The sequence below is a fragment of the Amphiprion ocellaris genome, chromosome 8 (genome assembly GCF_022539595.1).
Source record: "Amphiprion ocellaris isolate individual 3 ecotype Okinawa chromosome 8, ASM2253959v1, whole genome shotgun sequence".
NCBI lineage: Eukaryota > Metazoa > Chordata > Actinopteri > Pomacentridae > Amphiprion > Amphiprion ocellaris.
The window spans coordinates 13,593,359-13,618,194 of NC_072773.1; the positions used below are offsets into that span (position 1 = coordinate 13,593,359).

The 24,836-nt window shown below is 37.8% G+C and overlaps 1 protein-coding gene across 1 annotated transcript; it reads right to left on the reverse strand.

The window, feature by feature from the left end:
• Window positions 1-1,747: 1,747 nt before the first annotated feature.
• On the reverse strand, window positions 1,748-18,129 carry LOC118470921 (uncharacterized). Its single transcript, XM_055012675.1, has 7 exons — window positions 17,910-18,129; window positions 12,896-14,018; window positions 9,975-10,109; window positions 8,789-8,963; window positions 7,555-7,653; window positions 4,910-5,001; window positions 1,748-4,485 (listed from the first exon to the last, which is right to left on the reverse strand). Exons 1-7 carry the CDS (start codon window positions 18,050-18,052, stop codon window positions 4,336-4,338), a joined length of 1,917 nt encoding a protein of 638 aa, XP_054868650.1. The 5' UTR covers window positions 18,053-18,129; the 3' UTR covers window positions 1,748-4,335.
• Between the last annotated feature and the right edge of the window lie 6,707 nt (window positions 18,130-24,836).

Genomic DNA, 24,836 nt, shown 5'->3' on the forward strand with positions numbered 1-24,836 from the left:
AAGCATAGAACAAATAAACAAATGAAGCTAAAACTAAATCATTTTAGAAACCAAAATATATTCCAAACTTTTGACTCAAAGTAGCCACCTTTGGCAGATATAACAGCTGAACACACTCATGGCATTCTTTCCACAATGGAAATCAAATGTTCTTCAGAAAGTTCTTCCCAACTCTGTAGCAGAAGTTCCCATAAATTAGTGGTTCTTGTAGGTTGCTTTGCTTTCACTCTTCTGTCCAGTTCATCCCAAACCAGCTCCATGGGGTTTAAGTCTGGAGACTGTGCTGCCACTTCATGTTTCCAAGCTTAGCATCTTGTTCTTTTTTCCTAAGGTAGTTCAGGCATAGCTTGGACTTATGATTTGGGTCATTATCTTGCTGTAGGATGAACCACTGACCAACTAGGAACATACCAGAGGATACTGCATAGTGCTGCAGAATGCTGTGGTAGCCATTTTGGTTCAGGGTTTCTCTCGCTCTGTACAAGTTACCGACCCTGGATCCAGCAAAACAGCCCCTGATCATCATGCTTCCTCCTCCATGTTTGACAGTTGATGTCACACACTGAGGAACCATCCTTTCTCCTACTCGATGGTGTACAAAAATCCTGCATGATGTTTTTAAAAAAAAGTTTTAAAATTTAGATTTAACAGTCCATAATATCTTCTTCCAGTCTTCAGCAGTCCATTGGTGGTGTTTCATGGTCCAGGCAAGCCTCTTTTTCTTATTCTGACATCTTAGCAATGACTTTTTTGCTACAACTCCACCTGTCAAAACTGCAACTCCAAGTCTTCTCTTCACAGTTGAAACTGAGACTTCTTACTACGACCACTATTAAGCTGTGCTTGAAGCTGCTGTCCTGGGAGCTGCCTATCACCAAGCTGTTGACTCTCAGAAACTTGTCTTCTGATTCTGTTGTGGTTTTGGGTCTTCCAGACCGCTTCCTGTCAGAGTTTCTCCCAGTTTCTGAATGCTTTTTGATGGTGAAGAAAACTGTACTCACTGACACTTTGACTTTCTTTGCAATTTCTCTGTTGGAAAGACCTACATTTTTAAGTGTTATGATGGTCTGTCTCTCTTCTATTGTTAGTTGCCTTTTCCTCACCATTTTTATAGTAGCACACTACTTTCTGCAGTACAATATTGTTCAAATAATGCTCTCCGGGGTTTGGTGCCACTGTTTGTTCCAACACTACTTTTATGACGACAGATGGGGTTGTGAGTAATCAAGAAAAGTCGGGACACCTGTAGGATCTGGTAGCACCAACTATCAAGGCTTGATCTACCTCCATTGCTGCAGAGCAGCTTTAAATTATTAACCCACTTCTTGTTCCCTGAAAAAGGCCTTTTGTATAATTCTGAAATGTACATTATTTTTCAGTTTTGGGTAACCTTACCTTTTTTAACCTCTGGCAGTTCACCATTTACCTTTGTACCATTTCAAGCTGTTCATTGGACTTGAACTACTTGACTTTCAATTAAAAGTGTACATTGGCTTTTTAAACTTTTCTCTTACAGCTGCCTGTTTTGGCTAAGGTTTTGTTTTGATGGCTAAACAATGAGATTGAAACTCACTATAAAATTCCATAGTTGAATATTCAGCAAATAATTCTTTGTAGGTTCATCACCACCACAGACACCTTTCTAACTGTCACACTGCATTCAAATTGTCTTTTTATACACTTTAAATAAAAGTCTTGCCTAAATCAATGAAACAAGTAAAAATAAAGGCAACACACAATTTTATCAAATAAGCAACAAAAAGTCAAATTTATTAAGACTTCACATACAGTCCAGACTCACGTTTTGTGCTATGCGTATGCTAGGCTATATCTCTCAACGGTTCTTTTCATGTTCGTGTGGAAATGCTCACACATACAAATGTGAAGAACAAAAATGGGAAACTGTCTAAATATTTCCAATATGGAATGCATAAGACAATATTTTACAGCAACAAAAATGACACAGGATACATAACAAATCTACAAACAGATAGACACATCCCAAAGAAAGGGACGCTGGTTCAATATAAAAATTAAATCACAGCAGCTTTAAGAACAGGCGACAGTTTCATTTTGAAAACCAAGTTTCCAACGCAAAAGAGCTCAAAGGCTAACAGTTAAGCAAGAAAATACACATGACAAAGATTATTTTTCTATTTTTTTTTAACATGACAAGTAAATACATTATTCAGCAGTTACTACATCATCTGCTCCTGTTTATTGTTCTCCTATGCATTTTTGGTTGGTTGTCTATCTGCTATCCTTCTCTTTCCTCACTTTACCATAAACCCAACCAGTCTAGGCAGATGGCTGAGCTCCCTGTGCCTGGTTCTGCCGGGTGTTTTCCCTTCAGGGTAAAGGGATGTCTTTTCTCCACACCGTTTCCAAATGTTTGCCTAAAAGGAATCCAAAGGAAACTTTGCAGATGTTTGTTCAGTTTTATCTGTATTCATTTAAGGTCTTCAGATCACTATATGAAGTGTGTTGGGGTGATACATGTGTGGATTGGTGCTATATAAATAAAAACTCAACTGAGAATAGAGAATATGAAGACAGCAGATCATGTACATGTCAGATTCTGTATGACCTTTGTTATATTTCCACTGTCTTACGTCCCACTTCCTGTAACACCCCGTCCAGCCAGCAGATGTCCTACTGACTCTCTTTTGATTCTTTATTCAGTGTCATAAAATTAAATTCAATGTTTCTGCTGTCAGAAATGTAGGCAATTTTATGTGATTTTTTGAATGCCTGTCATCAATGTTGCCTTACATGAAAATGGTCCACATGAGTTCCCTGCAGTAACATACTGAACAAATTTTAAAAAGAGGGGGAAGAACACCAGCATAGGCAGAAACCTAACTTAAGGTTTCAGAATTGAACAAGAAGAGGTTGGACTAGTCCATACATACATTTTTCTTTTTCCTAACGTACACTACCTGTCAAAATTTTGGACACAACTTCTCATTTAATGCTTTTTATTTATTTATATTTCCATTTCCATATGTATTGTTTTATAGTTTTGATGTCTTCAGTATTAATCTACAATGTATAAAATAATTAAAAACCATTGAATGAGAAGGTGTGTCCGAACTTTTGACTAGTAGTGTATGTTGTAAGTTGATAAGGAGATAACCTTAACATCTGGTGTTAATGTTTTTCAGATTCTTCCAAAAAAACAAAAAGGATACTTGTTTAAAAGCTAGCATGGCCGGGCTCAAGCTAAGAACTAACCTAGACCTTGACAAGTAAATGCTGATGTATCACAAGTAGATAGATAGATAGATAGATAGATGGATGGATGGATGGGTGGATAGATAGATAGATAGATAGATAGATAGATAGATAGATAGATAGATAGATAGATAGATAGATAGATAGATAGATAGATAGATAGATAGATAGATAGATAGATAGATAGATAGATAGATAGATAGATACTTTATTAATTCTGATGGAAATTCAAGCCACAGGAAATTCAATTTCAGAACACAAAATGGCACAAAATCTAGCTTCCTACTTGCCAGTACTGCTGCTAAATAAATGTTATATTGCAAGTGTGCACACATTCATATTCAATCTCAGAACTTTCCTGTGGCTTAGCAGCACTATACTGTATATGATTTTCTGTGCAGAACACAGAAAAGAAAAGAATAATATCTGCACTATGTTCAAATCATATTGGATTGATTTTAACAATGACTCCCATGCTTATGGTATTCACTGGAGTTTTGAGGTTTAAAGACGGTGTTCACTGGTGATATTGGACCATATCCATTTAACTTAAATGACAGAATTTGTTTACTTCCAGGCACCTTTTCGTGACAGCATGCCAAGTGTTGTCAGAGCTTTAAGTTTCCCAGTCATTATTAACCTAATGTGAACACAAGTTACGAGTCAGAAACTGGTAGTTACACCAACATCCATGTGACGTACTCAGGTTTTTTATAAGCCATGAACACAAAACACGTAAATAACCATCAGAACAATTGGTAATTCACAGAATTACATGGACATTTAAAACAATGAAACTACACTGAAATCTAAAACCAAATAGAGATGGGAAAATGGACCAGAGTATTCACAGAAAATAAATCACGTGTCAAAAAAGTTAAATGTGCAATATGATGAATAAAGAAAAAAAACTCCTGGCTTTAATGCAGGTAAGCAATAACCAAACAGGCAGAGAGTGGGTTATTTAAAGCGAATTGTACATTTTTGCGAGAACACTTAACAATGTAAGGCAACAACTAGAGGACAGACACAAACGTCCAGACTGGCAAAGTGGCTCTTTGAATGGCAAACGTGCAAAACTAAACTCAAATTGAACTGAATTTAACTCACATTGCCCACAGAGACCTGGCTGTCTGCCACTGTCTTCTTCTTTCTGTTCTTGTTTGGATTCCAGTGGCAAACCAGACTGTCATTCTGCACACTGTAGTTTTTATGTCCGACCAGCCAGTAAGTGTTCATTTTGCCTTTACCCTAGCAGAATAAGGATGGAAATGAGAGAATAGCAGGGACACCTGGGTGTGATGAGTCTGTCAGAGACACTACTTTAGTCAGAAATCCGACCAGAGAGTGTTTTCACCCAAATTACAAGCACAGCTATACGTGTGTTTAGGCTTGGCAAAGATTATGTGAAGTTCACCTCTGAGAGTTACACCCCTACCCAATACATAACCCAATATGTAAATGCCTAAAACCTGGCGAGTAGACAGCACTTGGACTGAGTAAGAACATATATGTATTGTGTGTATTGTGTGTTGATTTTGGCCAGAAGACCGGTAAAATTTACCAGCTAGAATATCAAATAACATATCAAATCAATCAATCATGGACAGAAAATATCAAATCAATCCAACTGTTACAGAAAAATCAATTCAATGGCACGAGTGAGATCTTTTACCTTCACCTCAATCTCTCCACGAAGCTGCAGCTCGTAGGCGTTGTCTTTGACCAGAGCCAAATAGGTTTCTGAACTGGCGTGGATTCTCTGAGCTGGAACAGAAAAAACATCTTGAGCATTGTAAAACACATCGAGTCATGTTAAGGACAGATCTCTGCACTATCCCAGTGTTCCAAATTTGCATTTGTGTGGGATTTTTATGCAACAAACTTTCAAAACATACAGTGGTGGAAAAAAGTTTTCAGACACCCCATGCATTTGTGAAATATTGCATGAAGAATCACTCTTAGGTTTTCAAGTGTAATTTCTTTCAGTACAGTCACAGCCAAAATACTGAACAAATCCAAAAAAGTCATTAAAAACTTAAAATTGATTGGTTCCATAAAAATATAGAAGAAATTTCAAGTATTGGGTCATTTTGGTACCAGTAATCCACTAATGAAGGTCGTGCTTTTTATTAAGAGACATTTTTGTTGCCTTGCTTTGTGTCTATATAACACCAGCACATTTGAAAGTTCTTCAGAGACAAAAATGGTTAAAACAAGGAACCCAACACAGAAAACACGCCTGAAGATACAGATTCTCAGCCAGGAAAGGTACAGCTGCCATCAGATAGCCAGGAAGTGCAGATGCAGTCCTTCAGCAGTTGGATACACTCTAGAAATACAGACGAACCTACAGCTTGTAAGACAAAGCAAGATCTGAGCGTCTAAGGGTTTCTTCAGCAAGAAATGACCGCATCTTGATCCACATGTGCAGGAAAACCGCCGAATGACATCACAGGAGCTTCAGCAGCAGAGGTCAAACCAAACTGGTGTCCAGTGTTCCACCTGCACTGTACATGACTGACTTTTAGATCATGGCTTAAGGTCCTACAAGGCTGTCAAGAAGCCCCTGATCAATGAGAGACAGAGTTTAGCGCGATGTCGTTGGACCCAAGCACACAAGAACTGGACCGCCAGGAATTGGAAGAAGATTCTGTGGTCAGATGAGTCCAGCTTCCAGCTTCATCTTCCTCTAACTAATGTGAGGGTGACCTACTGTCAAGCATGGTGGAGGCAGTGTCATGGTTTGGGGATACATGAGTGCTGCTGGTGTTGGTCATCTCACTGTCTGTCATGGCACATTGAACTCTTGCAAGTATTGTGCCATTCTCAAAACCCACCTGTTTCCTTCTGCATGTGTTCTGTTCTGTCAAGGTCAAAACTGAATGTTTCAACAAGATAATGCCCCTTGAACACATCCAGGGCCAGCAGAACTTGTCCCATTGAAAATCTGTGGTGGATTATCAAAAGGTCTGTTTCTGTTACTGCCTTTAATTCTTCTAAATTCAGAAGAATTAAAGGCAGCAATTCAAGAAAAAATGGGACAAGATTACCCCTCAACAGTGTGAAAGGCTCGTGGGAAACATGCCAGCCAGGATTAGAGCTCTGCTGCATGCTAATGGTGGGACTATTAAATACTAATTTGATGATGTGATGCCTTATTAACATTTTGTTTAGTTTTGAACACATCCTCTGTTATTTGTTGACTTTGATACTGACAATGTTGAGAACTGGCATATTGAAACAGTCAAGAATTTGGTTTTGTTAGTTTTTCTTGTAAACAATAAATTTAAAAAAATATTATTTGTATTTGTTTGTCTGTCTAATTTTCTTTTCCACAAATATTTCATGATAATATTGATATTGTATAAAATTTTAAGGGTGTCCAAGAACTTTTTCCAACCACAGTAATGTTAAAGCCTGTATGTGTACAAAGTGTAGAATTGCACTGCTGTCTGAGTCTTTTTTTGCATACCACCACATGGTAGATATTTGAAATGTTCAAATCCTACTAAGACAATGTAAAAGCGGAATGTTCTCCAGGGCAACAAGCATTTCAAAAGTCATCAAATGTCAATGTGAAGTAGGCAAATAAAGCATAAATGAGTACATGAAAACAAAGCTGGTCCGAGGGAGTAACTAACACTGTCTTCTGAAAGCACACTCTTTTGTGCTGTTTTTACAATTGCTTCCAGTGTGGGGCCAAAGTCTGATCATTCCTTCAGCCCTACATTCTGTTTCCTATCACATGGAGAGCACCATTTTATTCTGTAGCAAATCAATAACTATAAAACATAAATTCTCATAATATTTATTGAACTTAATGAGATTATTGAATGTAAATATACGATCATGAATAAAAAGATTTAAGTATCTAGTCTAAACTTAATTCCAGTGTTGGTGTGAGGTGCACACTACCGTTCAAAAGTTTGGGGTCACTTAGAAATGTCCTTATTTTTGAAAGAAAATCTTAAAAAAAAAAATAAAGATAACATTAAATGAATCAGAAATACAGTCTAGACATTGTTAATGTGGTAAATGACTATTCTAGCTGGAAATGGATGATTTTTAATAGAATATCTCCATAGGAGTACAGAGGAACATTTCCAGCAACCATCACTCCTGTGTTCTAATACTACATTGTGTTAGCTAATGGTGTTGAAAGGCTAATTGGTGCTTAGAAAACTCTTGTGCAATTATGTTAGCACATGAATAAAAGTGTGGGTTTTCATGGAAAACATGAAATTGCCTGGGTGACCCCAAACTTTTGAACGGTATTGTATGTGTTTGCTCATGTATTCTGAGTCCAGGTGCACGTACGCAGGCTGGTGGACTCCATTCGAGAGGCTGTGTTGACAGTATCTCCAAACAGACAGTATCTTGGCATCTTGTAGCCCACTATTCCTGCCACACATGGACCTGTGAAGCAAGACAAAAAAGCTGGGCTTCATTCTGCAAGAAACTGAAATCATTGAGGTAAACAATCAACACACAAGGCAACAGGACTGGAAGTCAGAGCAACACTCTGATTATGGTGTTATATATAAAGCCTTATTAGTAAGAAGGATGTACATAAAAATTTAAACGAAATAGGTGGAGGGGGGTGTTGTTAGTTCTGCAGGTATTTGATCACAAATTACTGTAAAGATTAAAATTTTGACCTGATGGTGAAGGTACAGTAGATGACAAGTTGAAGACGTATCACAGTTACTGCAATTGTGTTCCATGTTCACAAAAAATCAAGAGAACATAACAGCCCAACTAGCTTGGATGTACCTGTGTCATATGCTGTGTGGAGGCAACTGCCTCATTGTGAGACATGACCCAAACTAAATGCCAGGAACAATGAGTAGAGCAGTATCATAATACTGCTTAAAATCAAGTGTGTATAAAGTATTTTCAAGAGGCACTCTCCAATTATTGTATGATTTTAAATCAGCATGAACAAGTACTATAAAGTGACAAATCAACAATGGAAAGAAAACATTGGAGGCAAATTCCCTGTATGTGTAAATGCACTTGGTCAAAATGGCTGGTGCACTTGAAGATCTCCACACAGTTCCACCATCCAAGACCTACTGCTTCCACCCAAAACCTACTGCAATTTTTTTTAATTTGTGTGATTAAAATAGCTTCAGTGTCTCCACTGAAGTATGTCATTGTGTTCTTATATTGAATTTTTCAGCAGAAATTTTAGAGCACTCCCGAGATGCTACTTTGTTATACTTTTAATAGTAATTTGACACAGCCTCCTGTCCTTTAGCAAAGTACTGAAGGTACCAACAGCAAAGCAACTGACCACTGAGTCAATGTACTGATTCCCATTTATATCAATCTATGCGCATTGTCTGTTAAAAGAGCAGACAAGGGGTGCCCCAGTAGCTCAACTGGTTGAGCGAGTGACCCATAACCAGGGGCTACATAGTCCCTAATGCAGCAGCCGCGGGTCAGACTTGAACCCAGGACCATTTGCTGCATGTTCTTCCCCCACTCTTCTCCCTATGTTTCCTATCTCTCTCTCTCCACCGTCCTATATAATAAAGTTTTCTCTCACCTGTGTGGATTCCGGCTCGGAGCTCCAGTCTCGTATTGGGCATGTGAGGAATGGAGACCTGCCTGACAGCTGCTACCAGATCCAGTGCCATTTTAGCAATCTCATCCGCATGTCGGTCTCCATTTCTCTCAGGCAGGCCGCTCACCACCATGTATGCATCTCCAATTGTCTCTACCTGATTAGACAGTTTAATCAGATGTTGCTCAAACACAGCTAGTGACACACAAAAAACTGCATATTGTTCTTGTCCATACTGAATACATCAAACATCAAAGTGTAGGATGGATGTGAGTATGTGAACCCTGAGACGAATGACATCAATTAAAGCTAAATGAGGCCAGGAGTTCCAATCAGTGGAGATGTGTTAGAACTTCTTTGACATAAAAAATACTCAAACATTTAAAAAAAAAAAAAAGGATTTTGAAGGCTTCACATCAAGAAGTGTTGATTTACATACAGCTGCAAAGAGTTACCTCAAACGTTACATTAAAGAGTTTACATCAGTCCACAATTAGTGGCCTGCTCTGGGACTACAGGTGGAAATTAGCACTTGTGCTATAACCTGGCATAATGCATCTCTCCCCACGGGGTTAATGTTGTTTGTGCGCTGTCCCATGGATCAAATAAATAAATAAATGAAATGAATTAGTCACAACCTCTTTAAATGGATGTGATTTAGTTCTGTGGTTACTGCCCCTAGATGTGGACATGAGTGAATGCTCACTAATTTCAAAAAGAAGCCCACAGTAACAGCCTTAACAGATGTTAAGGCTAACATATCTGTTCATGTAAGAACTAATAACAGAAACTGGCTACTGCTAGAATAGTGCCATGTGCAAGCCATAACACTTGTATGCTGTCCTTGCTATGACAAGCCAACCTATCTGCTGTGAAAAGGTCTGGTGAATAAATATTAATTAGACCTGTGCTTTTCCTGCTTTGACATGTCAAAACGTCTGATGTGATTGCACCCGTAGGTTGCAGAGATCTACAACGGTGCAAACATGCACATTCTCCAAATCCAAACAATCTATAGCCTCAAAGCCTACACATGTAGCCAATCCTTTTGTCAAAGTGAAACTGCCAGGACACTACCAGAAAGAAAGCAAGAATGTTTTCCAAAATATTAAATGCATAAATTGTTGACTTTAAAACTTTTCTTTGTGTATGGGTGTGTATGTGTTACCTTGTAGACGTCATAGGAGTCAATGCGTGTGTCAAAACACATGTAGAGGTTGTTGAGCATTTCCACTACTTGAAGAGGAGTACAAGATGCAGAAATAGAAGTGAAGCCCACAATGTCTGAGAAAAAAATGGTAACCTTAAACAAAATGGAGAGAAATGCATCCATCAGTGCACTGAATTACAGGTGGTAGTGTTTAAAACTGAGCAAACATACACTCAGCACACTGTACAATAAATCCTAACCTCCTGAAGGATGGAATGCTGTAGTGCATCTATCATTTTGTTTAACCATTTTCACTAAGCTGGAACACGTTTATTTTTGCCAATGAGACTCATGAAGTTGCTGGAATTAACTATGCATTCATAGTGTTTTTATTTTAATATTCTAATACCAATATTTATACATCATTGCAAATATCCCTTGTTATGTCGTGATTAAACCTAGACTGTCTAAATTATTTATAGCTCAATTTGCAAAGTTTTCTGAAGTAACTAGCAGTGGTATCTTCCAAGTGGATACATTAAACGGATCTCCATGGTATTTGTTAACTCTTGAGCAAATTAAGTATGTCTAATTTTACTAATCGTGTACTCTTTTTAACATATCTGCAGAGGAATGGCAGTGCCAATCCTTATGGAGACATTTACAGCAGGCTATGTAACCATTCCACACCAAAGATTTGTGTTCATGTATTAACTAATTCCAGGGACCAAAAGTCATTGCTACAGTTTAGAACACTGTCTATGTTCTTCCTCTCCTTTGAGGTGGTAGCAAATCTGAAATCACTAATCTCCAGTCTCACCAATCTCTGTTTATATAAATATTATCTTTTTTAAGCAAATTTAACTTCCATCTTTACACTGGTGACACTGTGCATCACTCCTAGGCAGATTCTATTCAAGTTGCTCTACATCTACAGCTACAACTATCCATTAACACATTTTTGGGTCCATGAAAAACTTATTTTTAAAGTCCAGACTGACAAGCGGTTAGGTGAAAATGTTTTTTTTTGTGTTTGAAATAAATCATGTTTTCCTTTGTTTATGAAAAAAAAGATTGCTGAATCAGCTTTCCTGTTTGGCGAGGTAATTTAAAGATGGACTGTCAATTTCACTTTCAAACTTTTACATTACAGCAATTTCCCACTGACTACTACACACACACACACACACACACACACACACACACACACACACACACACACACACACACACACACACATACATATATATATATATGTATATATATATATGTGTGTGTGTGTATGAACCTGTATTACAAAAGCTTCCCCATTGCCTCTTTCCTCTATTGTTTTTATCTGATAACGCCATGTATTCTTCTCTTGCTATTTGATTTTAACTGTCTGAATTTATTGTATAATCTAGAAACCATTCAAAAAATGAATAGCTTTTGAAGGTGTTCTCTTAGGCTTTAAATAAATGAATGAATGGAAATGAAATGAATAAAGACACAACAGCATGAACAGTAAAAGTGAAAATATGGATGGAATGTTTGAGGTGAACAGATCTCAGAGGTCAAACAGATATAAATAAATCTGAGTTATTCCAATCTCAGTCTGAAGTATTGCTGATCATCTTGTTTATTCTTTACCATGCAGCTTAATAATCTGCATCTTTAATGCTGGGACTTTTGTGATGTGAGTGTAATGCGCTTATGTCTGTTTAGTGCAGCTAAACTTAAAGATATTTGCAATTTCTCCTCTGACCCGCCCTTAACAGTTGTTACATGCATGCAGCCCTAGACAGAAATATCAGAGAGGTGTTTTTTGGGCAGCAGCCTTCTACATTTAGTAGACCATGTTTTTATTCTCTTTAGTCTGAGACGAAAAGATAAAGAGTCTTCAATTTTATCTCTAGAAAGCAGAGCTCCAAATCATTTTAAAACTGAGTGCAATATCTATTCAGTAACAGCCCCCCACCCTTGTGCGAAGGGCTTTTGGTACAGCTGCATCAAACCTCTTCAATAAGCCAGACGCAATTATCACCCGTATAACTTGTTTTATCTCCCAATGAATATGGAACAGGGCAATTATAGGTAATTACGTCAACAATAGCAACAAAGGCAGCAAACACACACACATTCATTCAGCGGGTTCAGAGATCTTACAAAGGTAAACTCCTCTTCGCAGCACCCCACAGCCCATGCAGCAATATAAGTTCTAGATCTGTTCATGTTATAAGCTAAATGTGAATGGGGAGGAAAGTTTATATCTGCCTTTATCAACTTTGTCTGTTTCTGCCAGTTTCCTTGAAGGTTTGTAAGTTTTAACAAGAGTAGTTTCCCGAGAACATGCCTGACACAGTGTCCCAAGTACATTTAGATAATTTTTCACTTCTGCACCTCTATTTCTATATACATCTGTATTTTCATTATGTGTTGTAGTTGAGTTTTTTTAAACAGTTACTTACATCTGCAGTGCTAAACATTTGTCTCGCCCTTCTTCACACAAACGGTGTTGACAAGTGATTATGACATGCAGTATACAAAAGAAGTGAGCACACTCCTGTGCAATGTCACTTTAATGTCAAATGATTCCAAATCATACAGTAATTGCGCTGCTTTTGATTTGACCAGAAGTATACTTGCTCTTATGTCAAATTAAAATGACTGAAGCCTGGCAACAGGAAGCTGACTTACTAGAAAAGTAATTTCAATGTCTTTTAAAAAAAAAAAAAAAAAAGTAAAAGTACAAATTAAAAATGACACAATAGAAAATGAAAAATTATTCTCATCTATCTCTTAGGATATGTTTGCAGCTTCCTTATTTATCAAGGCAAGAAGCAATGACAAGTCAGCGCGTGGCCCATTGGTTTCATTCAAGTCTACAAAAGGTGTGAGCACTACCGTTGTTTAAAGTGTACAAATTGTCATAGATAATTGACTACTCTCTTTGCACCAACCTTTTCATAGCTTTCAGCTTCAACATGTTTGTGCTGGCGGAGCTGCTTGGCAACAGACTTGGGCAGCATTTGGTGCAGCAGATCTTCAGCCAGCTGCCTCTGGCGTTTCAGGTCCTCAGTCTTCTCCTTCAAACTCTGGGCATAGTTCTGTATCCACTCTGTCATCTGCTTGAAAGAGAACATCACCACGGGGTAGATAAGGCAAGCTAAGGCCAGCAGGCAGATCCTCATACTGAGGACTGAAGATATGGATCGAGACGCCAACCTGAGAGCGAGCACAGCACGATCAAACAAGCATTGCTGGGTGTTTGCCAGAGCTTGAATTCCTCTGTGAGACCCAGACAGGAGCTCGGTCCCAGCTCCAGAAATTTGCCATGGACTTGTGTCTAAAATAGACGATTGTTGAACATCCAAGCTTGAGTTCAACTTAAGGTCTATATTCTCGAACCAGCAATCATTCAGTCGCTCTGTCATAATTCTGGAAAAGCTGAGGTAGCTCAGTATGTAAGTCCACTTGTACTGGAAGCCAGTAAGAGTTGCCATGTGGCGGAAGTCCATCAGCTGGTGGTTGAGCTCTATGAATGTTACCAGAAGCCTTGCAGACAGGACATCTCTCCAGTTAGAATTCTGCTTGACTTTGACTAAACTATCTTCTATTGTACCCCAGATGTCAAGAAGGCTTCCGATGGCCAGGGAGAAAGCAGAGGTATCATTGCCACTTATGTTTGTATCCAGAGAAGCATTGAAAAATACTTGATTGCAAAATCCAGACAACTCAACACTGCAACTGAGCCCATGGCCGTTACTATGACCCGCCATTTCATCACAGAGACGATCAAAGACAGGCAACACAATCTCTGAAAAGCTTGCCCCCAGTGTCTCATTTTCCATGTCTTTGTTGAATAAATGTCTCATCTTCTGAAGTTTGCTGATGAGCTGCAGAAAAGCAGTTGTCCTGCATGAAGTCAGCTCGTTGTAAGCTGCCTCTGTAGTGTGCAGCAAGTCAAAGTTGGAGCTGAGGTCGATGGAAACAGAGCCAATTAGAGCCAGGAAAGAGAGGAGGCAGGCTGTCAGGATTCGACGAACAGTTCGACTGCTGCCAGTCATGGAAAATATGGAATACCTGGAACACAGGAATGCAACTATTGAAGCTTGAGGGTTCAGTATAAACAAACAACTTCATGCACAGTGCTGTCTATGCATTCTAAAAATAAAACTATATATCTCACCCTCACACTTGGCAAATTGCTACAATAAGTGGACCGCTGGTGCACCGCGTAGAAAATGTATGCGGATGCAGTATTATAATAATAAGCCTTAGATGCATAAGTGGGTCAAAAATGACCCAATGAGGTCATTTTCTTACAATATCTTTGCAATGAAAAGTTTTTATCGTTTCATATTCTAGGTATTCCTCAAAAATATGTTTTTGATATCACTCCACTGAAATTTATTTGCTACCTTTTATACTTTTAAAGAAACTATAAAATTTGTATTATTACCCCAAGCTTCCATAAGTGGGTCAAAAATGACCTGCATGCATTTCCCATAGAATGTCATGGAAACCTGTGATTGTGATCAATCGTGGCTGTCAGGAATATATTTACTGTGGACCACATGCACTATGTCAGAGGTGTCACTGATCAGGAAGACTATTTTACACAGCAAGACCGACCTGATACATGGAAGTATTATCTACATTTTTATACCTCAGAAAAAAATTGATGTCATCAAATTGATATTTTCAACATACTTGCACATTCATGACTCTTGTGTGAAAGAGTGTGTTATTATTATATATCATCAAATTAGCCTACTAATGCTAGCTAGCTAACTAAGCTAGCTAACATTACTCTATGTATTGAGTGTGTTTGTGTGTGTCTGTGTGTGCGTTTGCACGTGCATGTGTGCATTTATTTATATACCTACATACTGATTGATAGGTTTGTGTGCCATTCACAACACTCAGTTCCTTTTGTTTCCTCATCTAGAGTGTCATGACTGCTAGGTTTATAAGAGAAATGGTCATCCAGATGCTGGATGATGGAGAGGCAGTTGTGGGTTTGGACTCAGAATCTGAAAACTTTGACATCTCAGATGATGAGGACCCAGATTATTGTGTTGTCGGTCGTCCATGTTACAGAGGGCGGTCAGAGAGCCCAGGCACAGGCACAGAAATGGGGAGACTGGAGGAAAATAGGGAAGGGCTTTATTAATAAGACAAAAGTTACAACTACACAAAAGGGGAAACTGGATTGAGGGGGGAAAACTAAACCAGACCTAATACAAAATATCCTAAACTACAAAACCGAAACAAAAACCAACTACACTCTCCATACTAATACAAAGAAAGCCCTAAACTGAGTAAGAAAACTAAATCAATAAATGGTGTACTTACAAACCCATGGGAAACAAAACTAGAGGGGCAAGGTAAGCAGACATAAGGAATCCGGCAGCTGGCGGGGAAACAAGACAGATAGACAGCAGACTAAGGACTAAGGTCATTTTTAACCCACTTATGGAAGAGTGTCGGTCCAATCACTTGTGCATCTAAGGGTTAAAACACATATATCCAAGCTTACTACTGAGTAATGTCACTTGGTTAAAAATATAAATGTACAGTAAATGGTTGCATAAGTATTCACTCCCCTCAAGTCATTATTAGTAGATGCATCTTTGGCTGCAATTACAGCAGTGAGCCTGTGTGAATAAAGTCTCAGTTAAATTTGTACATCTGGACACTTTATTTATACCCAATTCTTCTTTGTAGATCTGCTCATTGATCATGATCCCTTTACAAAGCCAGCCACAAGTTCTCAAATGCTTTGAGGTCTTTGCTTCAGAAATTTCCCCTTGATGTCTGTAAATAATCCTTGCAGGAAAACATTTTTTCCCAAGTTGCAGTTCTCTTGCAGACTGCATCAGGTTGTCCTTCAGGATTTCCTTAAACTTTGCTGCATACTTTTGTCTACTTTTGCAAGCCTTGCAGGGCCTGCTGCCAACATGTGTCAAGGTGAGGCTGGTGTTTGTGATAAGCAGGGTTTGGCATCTGCCAAACGCAGTTGGCTCTGATGGCCAAAAAGCTCAATTTTGCTCTCTCATACGCTTCCTGACGAACCTCTGTCTTCTAGCAAACTCTAGCTATTTTAGAAGAGTAAGAAGTGTCTTGGCCTCGCTAATCTCTTTCATGCATGGTCACTCAGGTTTTTGAAGACAGCCTGCTCTAGGCAGATTGATTTATGTACCATATTGCTTCCATTTTTTTGGCCTTTATCCTTACTTTATTCAGTAAGTAGAGAAGCAGACAGGAAAGCAGGGAGGACCTGCAGCAAAGGGCCGTGAGCCTGAATCGAACCCAGGCAACTGTGTCGAGAACTATAGCCGCTATTCATGGGTCATCCGCTCAACCTGTTGAGCTATCTGGGCATTCATTTCTTCCATTTGTTACCAATACTTTTAACTGTACTGTAATAGTCAGTGACTTAAACATTTTCTTGGATTAATTCTCTGACTTTTTCTGATCTTTTCACTCAGTTGTTAGCTTGTCTCTTTGGTAAATTTATAGCCAGGAATACTGATTCACCATTTTTTCACGTTAAATTTGAGGTTTGAACTACAATATCAGAAACTATTAAAGATAAATGTCCAAAAATGGTATTTTTTTCTTTATGCAAGTGATTGAAAATCAGCAATAGTGGAGAAGTAGTTCAAATAGTCTCACATAATAGGTGAGTTGAAAAATGAAAAAATAAAGCTGTCACGGAAGGCACCATCTTTGAACAAACTTAAACAACAAATGTATATTACAGAAGTCCATTTGTGATATTTTCTGAGTAATGCATAGCTGCATGTCAAAATAATACCAGCAAATCGTACAGAATGATTTTTAATATGAAAGACTTGGCCACAAAAAATGCAAAAGTTTGCTGAACTTTCCTACCCTGAGCAGGTATAGCAAATTATACTACAAAAACAAAACTATTGCTAGACAACCTTTTCCAAGCACAACAGATCTTTGGAGTTCCAAAATGGTCGATGCAGTAGCTAACACTGTCACCTTACAGCTCAACGGTCCTGGGGTCTTTCTGTATGGCGTTTGCATGTTCCCACCAGCTTCTCCAGCTTCTTCCCACAGTTCCTCAGGTTAACTGGTGATTTTAAATCATCTGTAAGTGTGAATGTGAATGAATGTTTGTCTGTCTCAGTGTGGCCCTGTGAATGACTCATGGCCTGCCTATTGGGTATCCTGCTGTTGTTAGCTGTGACTGGTATTTTGACCATTTTGTTATGTTTCTTAACCATAACAAAAATATAGGTAACAACTAATGATGAAAACAATCTATTTGTGTCTTTGAAAGATACATTAAGAAGAAAAGCCTTTTCCCATCTTGCCATGAGCTCATGACTGGATGCATGATTAATACAGGACAGTTTAACAAGGTAATAATCTGTGTTCTGTAATAGTAAATGGTCAACCATCAACCCACAAATTAAAAAGCAGTCAACATTTGCAGCTAATCCCACCGTACTAAACCTGTGTGATGAGTCCTGTTAACATGACAGCATAAAGCCATGTCAGTGGTCCATCCTCACTTCAGTGTTGAGACTACAATTCTACAATTTCATAGCAGACCTTTCATCCAAAGTGATGTACATCTGAGAGTAGATACAACACAAGCAAGGATCTAGTGAGGAGAAAACAACCTCTGTAAGAGCCATAAAACAAGTTCAAGTGTGATAATGGGACCGTGGTGTCTACAGGCAGTGCAGACTTATTAGGATTTTTTTTCTTTTTTTTTTGTTGCAATTTGTCAAGTGCAAAGGTCTTCAGTGAAGAGCTGGTTTTCAGTCTTTTCTTAAAGACTGAGAGAGACTCTGCAGATTGAACAGTTTGCAGAGTCTCTCTCACTTGACAGACTGCAAAAACAAACAAGAAAAATTCTAAAACTCATCTAAAGTGAACCAGAGGGTAAGCTGCGTTGTATTCCATCTTTCTGACAGTTTAATGTCTCACCTGCACAGCTGACAGTCGCTGTCCGCATCCTGCCTCGCCTTCGGAGCGACCCTCCCCTTCTTTATAAATCTTCTTTTAAAAGAAGCCGAGGACAGGGTCCCAGAAGCAAAACACTCCTTTTTCATCAAGTCCAGTGATGACATGAGACCCGTGCTGCTGCTGCTGCTGTCCTACCCAGACAGCGGTCTTACTGTCATCGCACACTGAGGACCGAAGAGACGTCAGGGATGAGAACGTTTCACCAGGGTCCGAGCCGCACGGCCGCGCGCAACATGTGGGATCGCGCGGACTGTACGCATGTGCGGGATTACCAGGAAATTTAATTTCCCATTGAGTACGTCTGAGTTGCCACAACATGTGCATGACTACACACATTCACTCAACAGTTGTAATCAGTGTATTCACCTGGTTTACAGTATTTGACTTCTATGTTTTAGCATCCATCCATCTATTAACTACACACCGCTTAATCCTCGTTAGGGTCATGGGGGGCTGGAGTCTATCCCAGCCGATTTAGGGTGAAGTGTTTTAGCATGAAGACCCTAAAAGTAATGTTGCGGATTTTGACTGCCTGTCTGTTGGCCCCCGTACTCCAACTTTCTTACCATTGTTGCCCTTAGATTCCCACAGTCCTTCTCTGCATCATTTGGACTGTGACTGACCCTCATCCCCGCTATTAATCTCATCTTTGACTCCTGCCAAGTCAACGAAGAGGAAGGAGCAACAAACACAAGTGCAGTTTGAATTATTGGAAAGGCTGAGGAAAACTGAACAGAGAAAATGAGGAAGAAGATGAAAATGCTAGAGAAGAAGCACTTTTGTGGCGAACAATATCAAAGATGTTCATGAAGCTTTATATATCAAGAAGCCCTGCAATTAATCTCTGAAAGAACCAAACTGCACAATTATCATTTTTTTAAATTGTTGTTGTTTTTGGTGACAAAGACACATGAGATTCAACGATTCCGAGTAGTCATTGGAAACTCAAGACAAGCCTATCCCAGCTGGCCTAGGGCAAAGGCAAGATACGGCTGAGGTCACAGGTCACCAGTCCATTACAGGGTCAAAACAGACAGACAACCATGCATGGCAATTTAACATCACCAATGAAGAATAACCTAAACATGTCATCGGACCGTGAGAGGAACCCCAGGCATGGGGAGTAGATGCAAACTGTGCAGTGTGTGTAATGATTACATAAACTACCGTTCAGAAGTTTGGGGTCACCCAGGCAATTTCATGTTTTCCATGAAAACTCACACTTTTATTCATGTGCGAACATAATTGCACAAGGGTTTTCTAATCATCAATTAGCCTTTCAACACCATTAGCTAACACAATGTAGCATTAGAACACAGGAGTGATGGTTGCTGGAAATGTTCCTCTGTACCTCTATGGAGATATTCCATTAAAAATCATTTGTTTCCAGCTAGAATAGTCATTCACCACAATGACAATGTCTAGACTGTATTTCTGATTGATTTAATGTTATCTTCATTGGGGAAAAAAATGCTTTTCTTTCACAAATAAAGACATGTCTAATTGACCCCAAACTTTTGAACAGTAGTGTATATATACACATGCCCAGGGTATCTTTTCAGTCTACCTTCACAAAACTGAACAACAACAGCCAGAATAACTGGTGTTATTAAGCTATCAATCAATTTAATAAGTCAAGCCAGGGTGTCTGAACCTGGTTGTGAGCATGTTTACGTGAGGAAGCTGGAATAAGCAACGAGCGAAAATCACAAACATGGACAGGTCTGCAGGCACAAGAGTGGCATATTTTGCAAATGAAAGGCAAAATTTAGACAAGTACAAAGATGTCAGATGCTTAATATGCATAAAATTGAAAAAACTAAACAAAAACAAATTAGTCTATAATTACAGTTGTATATTCTGTTAAATGAATGTATGTCATTGATGTATTCATCTGCTGTTCAATGCATTTAACTGCGTTAGCTGCGTACACTCCTGTATAGAAGGCTATAAGTAAGTGTTCACAACTTTATTTATTTCTCACAAGAAACACAAAAATTTGTCTAAAAAAAATTATGAGGAGTTTAAAATATAATACAGATTAAAAGCAACACAGCTACTGCAGCCAAAATCAGGAGGGAAAACACAGCCAAAAAAACACTAAGTTTCTTATTCATGATTCAGTGTAATTATCATCATGCATCCAAGCAAGACTGGGAAGCTGGGGAGGTTAGTCTTTGTAATTATCTTCAGATCACAAAATTTAAAAAAAGAATCAGAAGAAAAGTAGATGAAGAGTGCTGGTTGTATCTATGTACAGGTAGGTTCAGGTAAAATAGGACCTTATGGGTTTTACATACTCAGTACATTTAGTCCAGATTTGATAAAACACATCTTTTCACACTCTTAAGGAAAATGCCAACTTTTCAATAATGTAAACCTTGTGTACATTCCTCAATGCTGGGTGGTTCTACTTTTAACCATTCCCTCATGATGTTTTTTTTTTTTTTTTTAACTTGCTGACAATAATACACAGAGTAACTTCTTGTCATTAATATTCCAATTTTCAAACAACATGTCACCCAAATACATTATTTTGCATTCAAAAGAAATGTTTACACCAAATGTATTATTTATATGTTCATGCATGCCACAATCCTAGATGATATGAATGTGTTTGACTTTGTTGGTACCGCAAAGATTTCAGCAGGCGTCACCATGACCTTGATGTTGTTTCTGGACAGGTGTAACAAAACATTTCGCAATGGTTTTACAGCAGAACTCTTGTCATGTGTTTGACCCTGCTGAGACCCACTGGAACTGATCTATTTTCTCCCAATTCTCAACAGATATTGAAACTTTTCCCACTCTTTCCCATTTCCCCTTTATATGTTCGGTGCTGTCTTATTTTATTTGTAAGCCTTAAGTAACTCCCTTTCCTAAATCCGCTTTTAAGTTTTGGCTAAAATGATGTCTGACCTGCCAGTATTTGTAAAAGTCATCCGAACCCAATTCATATTTATTCTGTAGAGCTTCAAAGCTCTGGAATGCCCCCTTGTGGACAAATGAATGATAGTTAAAACTTTTGGGATAACTTCTTAAATTTGTCATCATACAAAGTTGGCACAAACTTTGAGTCAAAAGTGCATAATTTAAGCGTTTAAAATAAGTCTCCTAATCTGCAAATTTTAACAATTTCCTGCCAGGATTTCAAAAGAATGTCTGACATGGGAGCAGCTGAAAACATCTGTTCACCCTGCAATTTGATGTCTAGTAGAGGTTGTTATTTCTATTCCTTTTGTCATTGTACCTTGTATTTCCTTCCATCCTGCCATGCATCTTGGTGAATATAAGCAAACAGAAGGTCTCAGCTGAGCTGTGAAGTAATATTCCTATAGGAAGTGAAGGCCAATCTCATTGTTTTCTTTTCTTATGTTTAATCCCCATTCTAGATATTGTTTATATGGTACTCGGACTGGCAGACACTGAAAATTGTTAAGCATACATTGAAGAATGTTCATTCTGATTGACCCAATCCTTTAGTATAAATTCAAAAAGGGAATAAAATTCCATCTTTGCATATCAGACTTTATTTTTGAAATTTAAGGTCTTTAGTTGACATCAAACATTTTTGGAATGTTCTTAGGTAGTGTGACTCTTATTTGATGTGCTCTGCTTCCCTTTTCCATTTATTTAAATTCCTAATCTCATTATAGGGTCTATAGTTAAATGTTAATACTTGAGATTTATTAACATTAACTTTATACTCAAAAAGTAAACCAGGAATGACCATCTCACTGAGTCAAAGGCTTTTCCTGTGTCTAAACTAATTATAAGAATCTCTAGTTGTTGTTGTGTAACTTGTCTTATAACATATCTTTGTCTCATGAAGTCTGTCTGGTCCTTATGTATAAGTTCTGGTAGGACTGATTCTAATCTTTTCAACAGTATGGAGGTGAACAGTTTGTAGTCAATATTTAAAACACTTATGGGACAGTAATTCCCACATTCAAATTGATCTTTACCCTCCTTATAATAGAAATTATTGCTTCTCTCCATGAGGGGGGATTATTTTCTTTTCCAGCATACAGTTGTATGCTTTTAATAATGTTGCAACTGTTTTTGAATGGTTTTTCTACCATTTTTAGGGTGAAACCATCTGTCCCAAGGTGCTTTCCCTCTTCTACTTGCTGAAACCCGCCTCTTGAGTTTGGTGAAGGGGGCCCTTATTACAGCCATTTTATAATCTCCAGCTTGGTCACAGAAAAAGAAAAAATTAAAATTAAATAAAATTTCACAACAAAAGTAGAGCTGGCAAGTCTTTACCTATTCTGACTGCCTGGGGGTGGTTGGTTTGAAAGTCCTTAAGCCAATGACAGGTTAATGGTAGACAGTGCTAAAGGTAAAGCTAAAGTCTATGAAAAGTCTAATTTGAGTGTCCCTGAAGTCTGGACACAGAAGAAATTAGATTAAATGCGACTTTGTCGAAAGATGAAGAGTTGAACTGGTACTTCTCAGTGGACATAAAGGATGGACATAGTGAAAGATAGCAGATGACTTTAATCTTTCGACAAAACCATATTTAACCTGTGGAGACAAAAAAATTGTAGTGAGATTTCCTGTGGATCCAGACTTTAGGGACACCCTGTACAAGGGGGTGTGGTTTGTAGAGTGTGTAGTTCAGCTGATGGATGGACTTTAAGAAGATCAAAGTTTAAAGCGCAATATTGTAAAAAAGGAAAAATAAGGACGCAGTTGTGTCCTTATTGGATGCAACAGTACATGCTTTGTGAAGACAACTGCAGTGCGTACTTCAGGGGAAAAGAAAAAAGTATGTTATTTGGTATTTAATTCCAACGTTGGACAGAAGACTTCCACTTCCGGCTCCGGTCACGTGATAAACCAGCTCACATGACTAGTGATGGCTGATAGAGGCTTTGTTGAAGCTTCGACACTTCATTCAAAACATGGTTCATTACTCGAGGCCTCAATGACACACAGTGCTCGAGTAGGACATCTAATGGTCAATAATATGAAGTGCAACCAAGACGTGGTCGTTGGTTCATGGATTGTTTTGGATTTGATTCGCCATGCACACATTCCTGTTTGACTACACGAGATGATTGTATGGGTTGTAGTGGACACAAAAATAATATTACTAGTAATAATAATGACAATAACTATTGAAGAGCACGTTTCTTATTTCCCATGTTTGTCTGTATCCCTATATACTCTTTGCTTATATTCTGTGTTATGAAACATTTAAACGGTGCTGCTACATTCATGAGATGCTCTACAAATACAGACTGATGTCATTTTCACATGGGCTGGTGCAAATAAAGATTTTATGGATTATTATGGATTTTGGCAAAGTATGTCTTGGGGTTTATTGGTAAAGAGGTCAGTAAAGAGGGTGTGCTTATGTAACTGGTTATGAGGTTTTATTGAGAAATAATTTATCAACAGTTTTTGGGACCACTGTTCCCTCTAAGCTGCGCGCGATGCTTTTTTTTTTTTTTGCGCATTTATCATCTTTTTTTTTTTTTTTTTTTTTTTTGCCATTTTCGAGTTATTTTTAACTTGAGTCTCGACTCGATCGTTTTTCTCAGGAGGTTGGACTTTAGCTTTTGTGCTGGAGGGTTGAACCCTCAGTTCCAAGACTTTCAAAGCCTCCAGACCTCCCGAGTCCTCAGGACCTGAGCTTTCACACAGTCTGAGGGCTGAAATTTTCTAAGTCCCACAGTAGTTCTCTGTTAGATTGAACTTCCAGACAGTCCAAGGACTGATATCTTCTAAGTTCCTGAGTACTTCTCAGTTAGTTTGAACCTTCACACAGTCTGAGGACTGAAATCTTAAAAGTTCTTGAGTAGTTCTCTGTTAGTTTGAACCTTCAGACAGTCTGTTAATGTTTCGATTAAATCTTTAAGGTTTTTCTTTTTAAATGTTTTACCACCTTTTAATGTTTAATTTTCTTTTTAAATCCTTCATTGTATTTTCAGTGTAATTCCTATTTGAACTTTTATTGTCTTTAAGATATAATTTTCTAATTAAACATTTAATTTTTTAATTAAATGTTTTGTCTTTTTATTGGATAGGTGTAGTGAAAGATAGACAGGAAACGGGGGAGAAGAGTCGGGGGAAGACTTGCAGCAAAGGGCCACTAGCGGGACTCGAACCCCTGACGCTGCGTCGGGGACCAGCCCCTGTACATGGATCACCCGCTTAACCCGTTGAGCTATATGGGCACCCATGTTTTGTCTTTTTAAGGGTTTAATAATCTGATTAAATGTTTTGCATTTTTAAAAATGTTTCACATTCTTCTTGTTTAATTGTATTTTTTAAATGTTTAATGATGGAAAATACTTTATCTGTAATTTCTAATATTTGTATTTTAAAAATTTTGTTTAATTTCATAATGACATGTATTGTATGGTGTTGAATGATCTCATTCCATATTTTGTCTGTTTAATAGAGGTAAACATTAAATTACATTAAATTATATTAAACAGACAAAATATGGAATGAGATCATTCAACACCATACAATACATGTCATTATGAAATTAAACAAAATTTTTAAAATACAAATATTAGAAATTACAGATAAAGTATTTTCCATCATTAAACATTTAAAAAATACAATTAAACAAGAAGAATGTGAAACATTTTTAAAAATGCAAAACATTTAATCAGATTATTAAACCCTTAAAAAGACAAAACATTTAATTAAAAAATTAAATGTTTAATTAGAAAATTATATCATAAAGACAATAAAACTTCAAATAGGAATTAAACAGAAAATACAATGAAGCATTTAAAAAGAAAACTAAACATTAAAAGGTGGTATATGTACATATAATTTAATTGTATTTAATGTTTAACTCTATTAAACAGACAAAATATTGAATTAGATCATTCAACAACATACAATACATGTCATTATGAAATT

What these genes read in the sequence shown, in the direction of transcription:
- LOC118470921 (XM_055012675.1), bottom strand. Translation starts at nt 18,052, where the DNA reads ATGTCATCACTGGACTTGATGAAAAAGGAGTGTTTTGCTTCTGGGACC. An exon ending in AAGCTGAAAGCTATGAAAAG is followed by an intron (nt 10,110 to 12,895) that starts GTTGGTGCAAAG and finishes ATTTTGTTTAAG; the next exon opens with GTTACCATTTTTTTCTCAGA. An exon ending in GTGGAGAGATTGAGGTGAAG is followed by an intron (nt 4,486 to 4,909) that starts GTAAAAGATCTC and finishes TTATTCTGCTAG; the next exon opens with GGTAAAGGCAAAATGAACAC.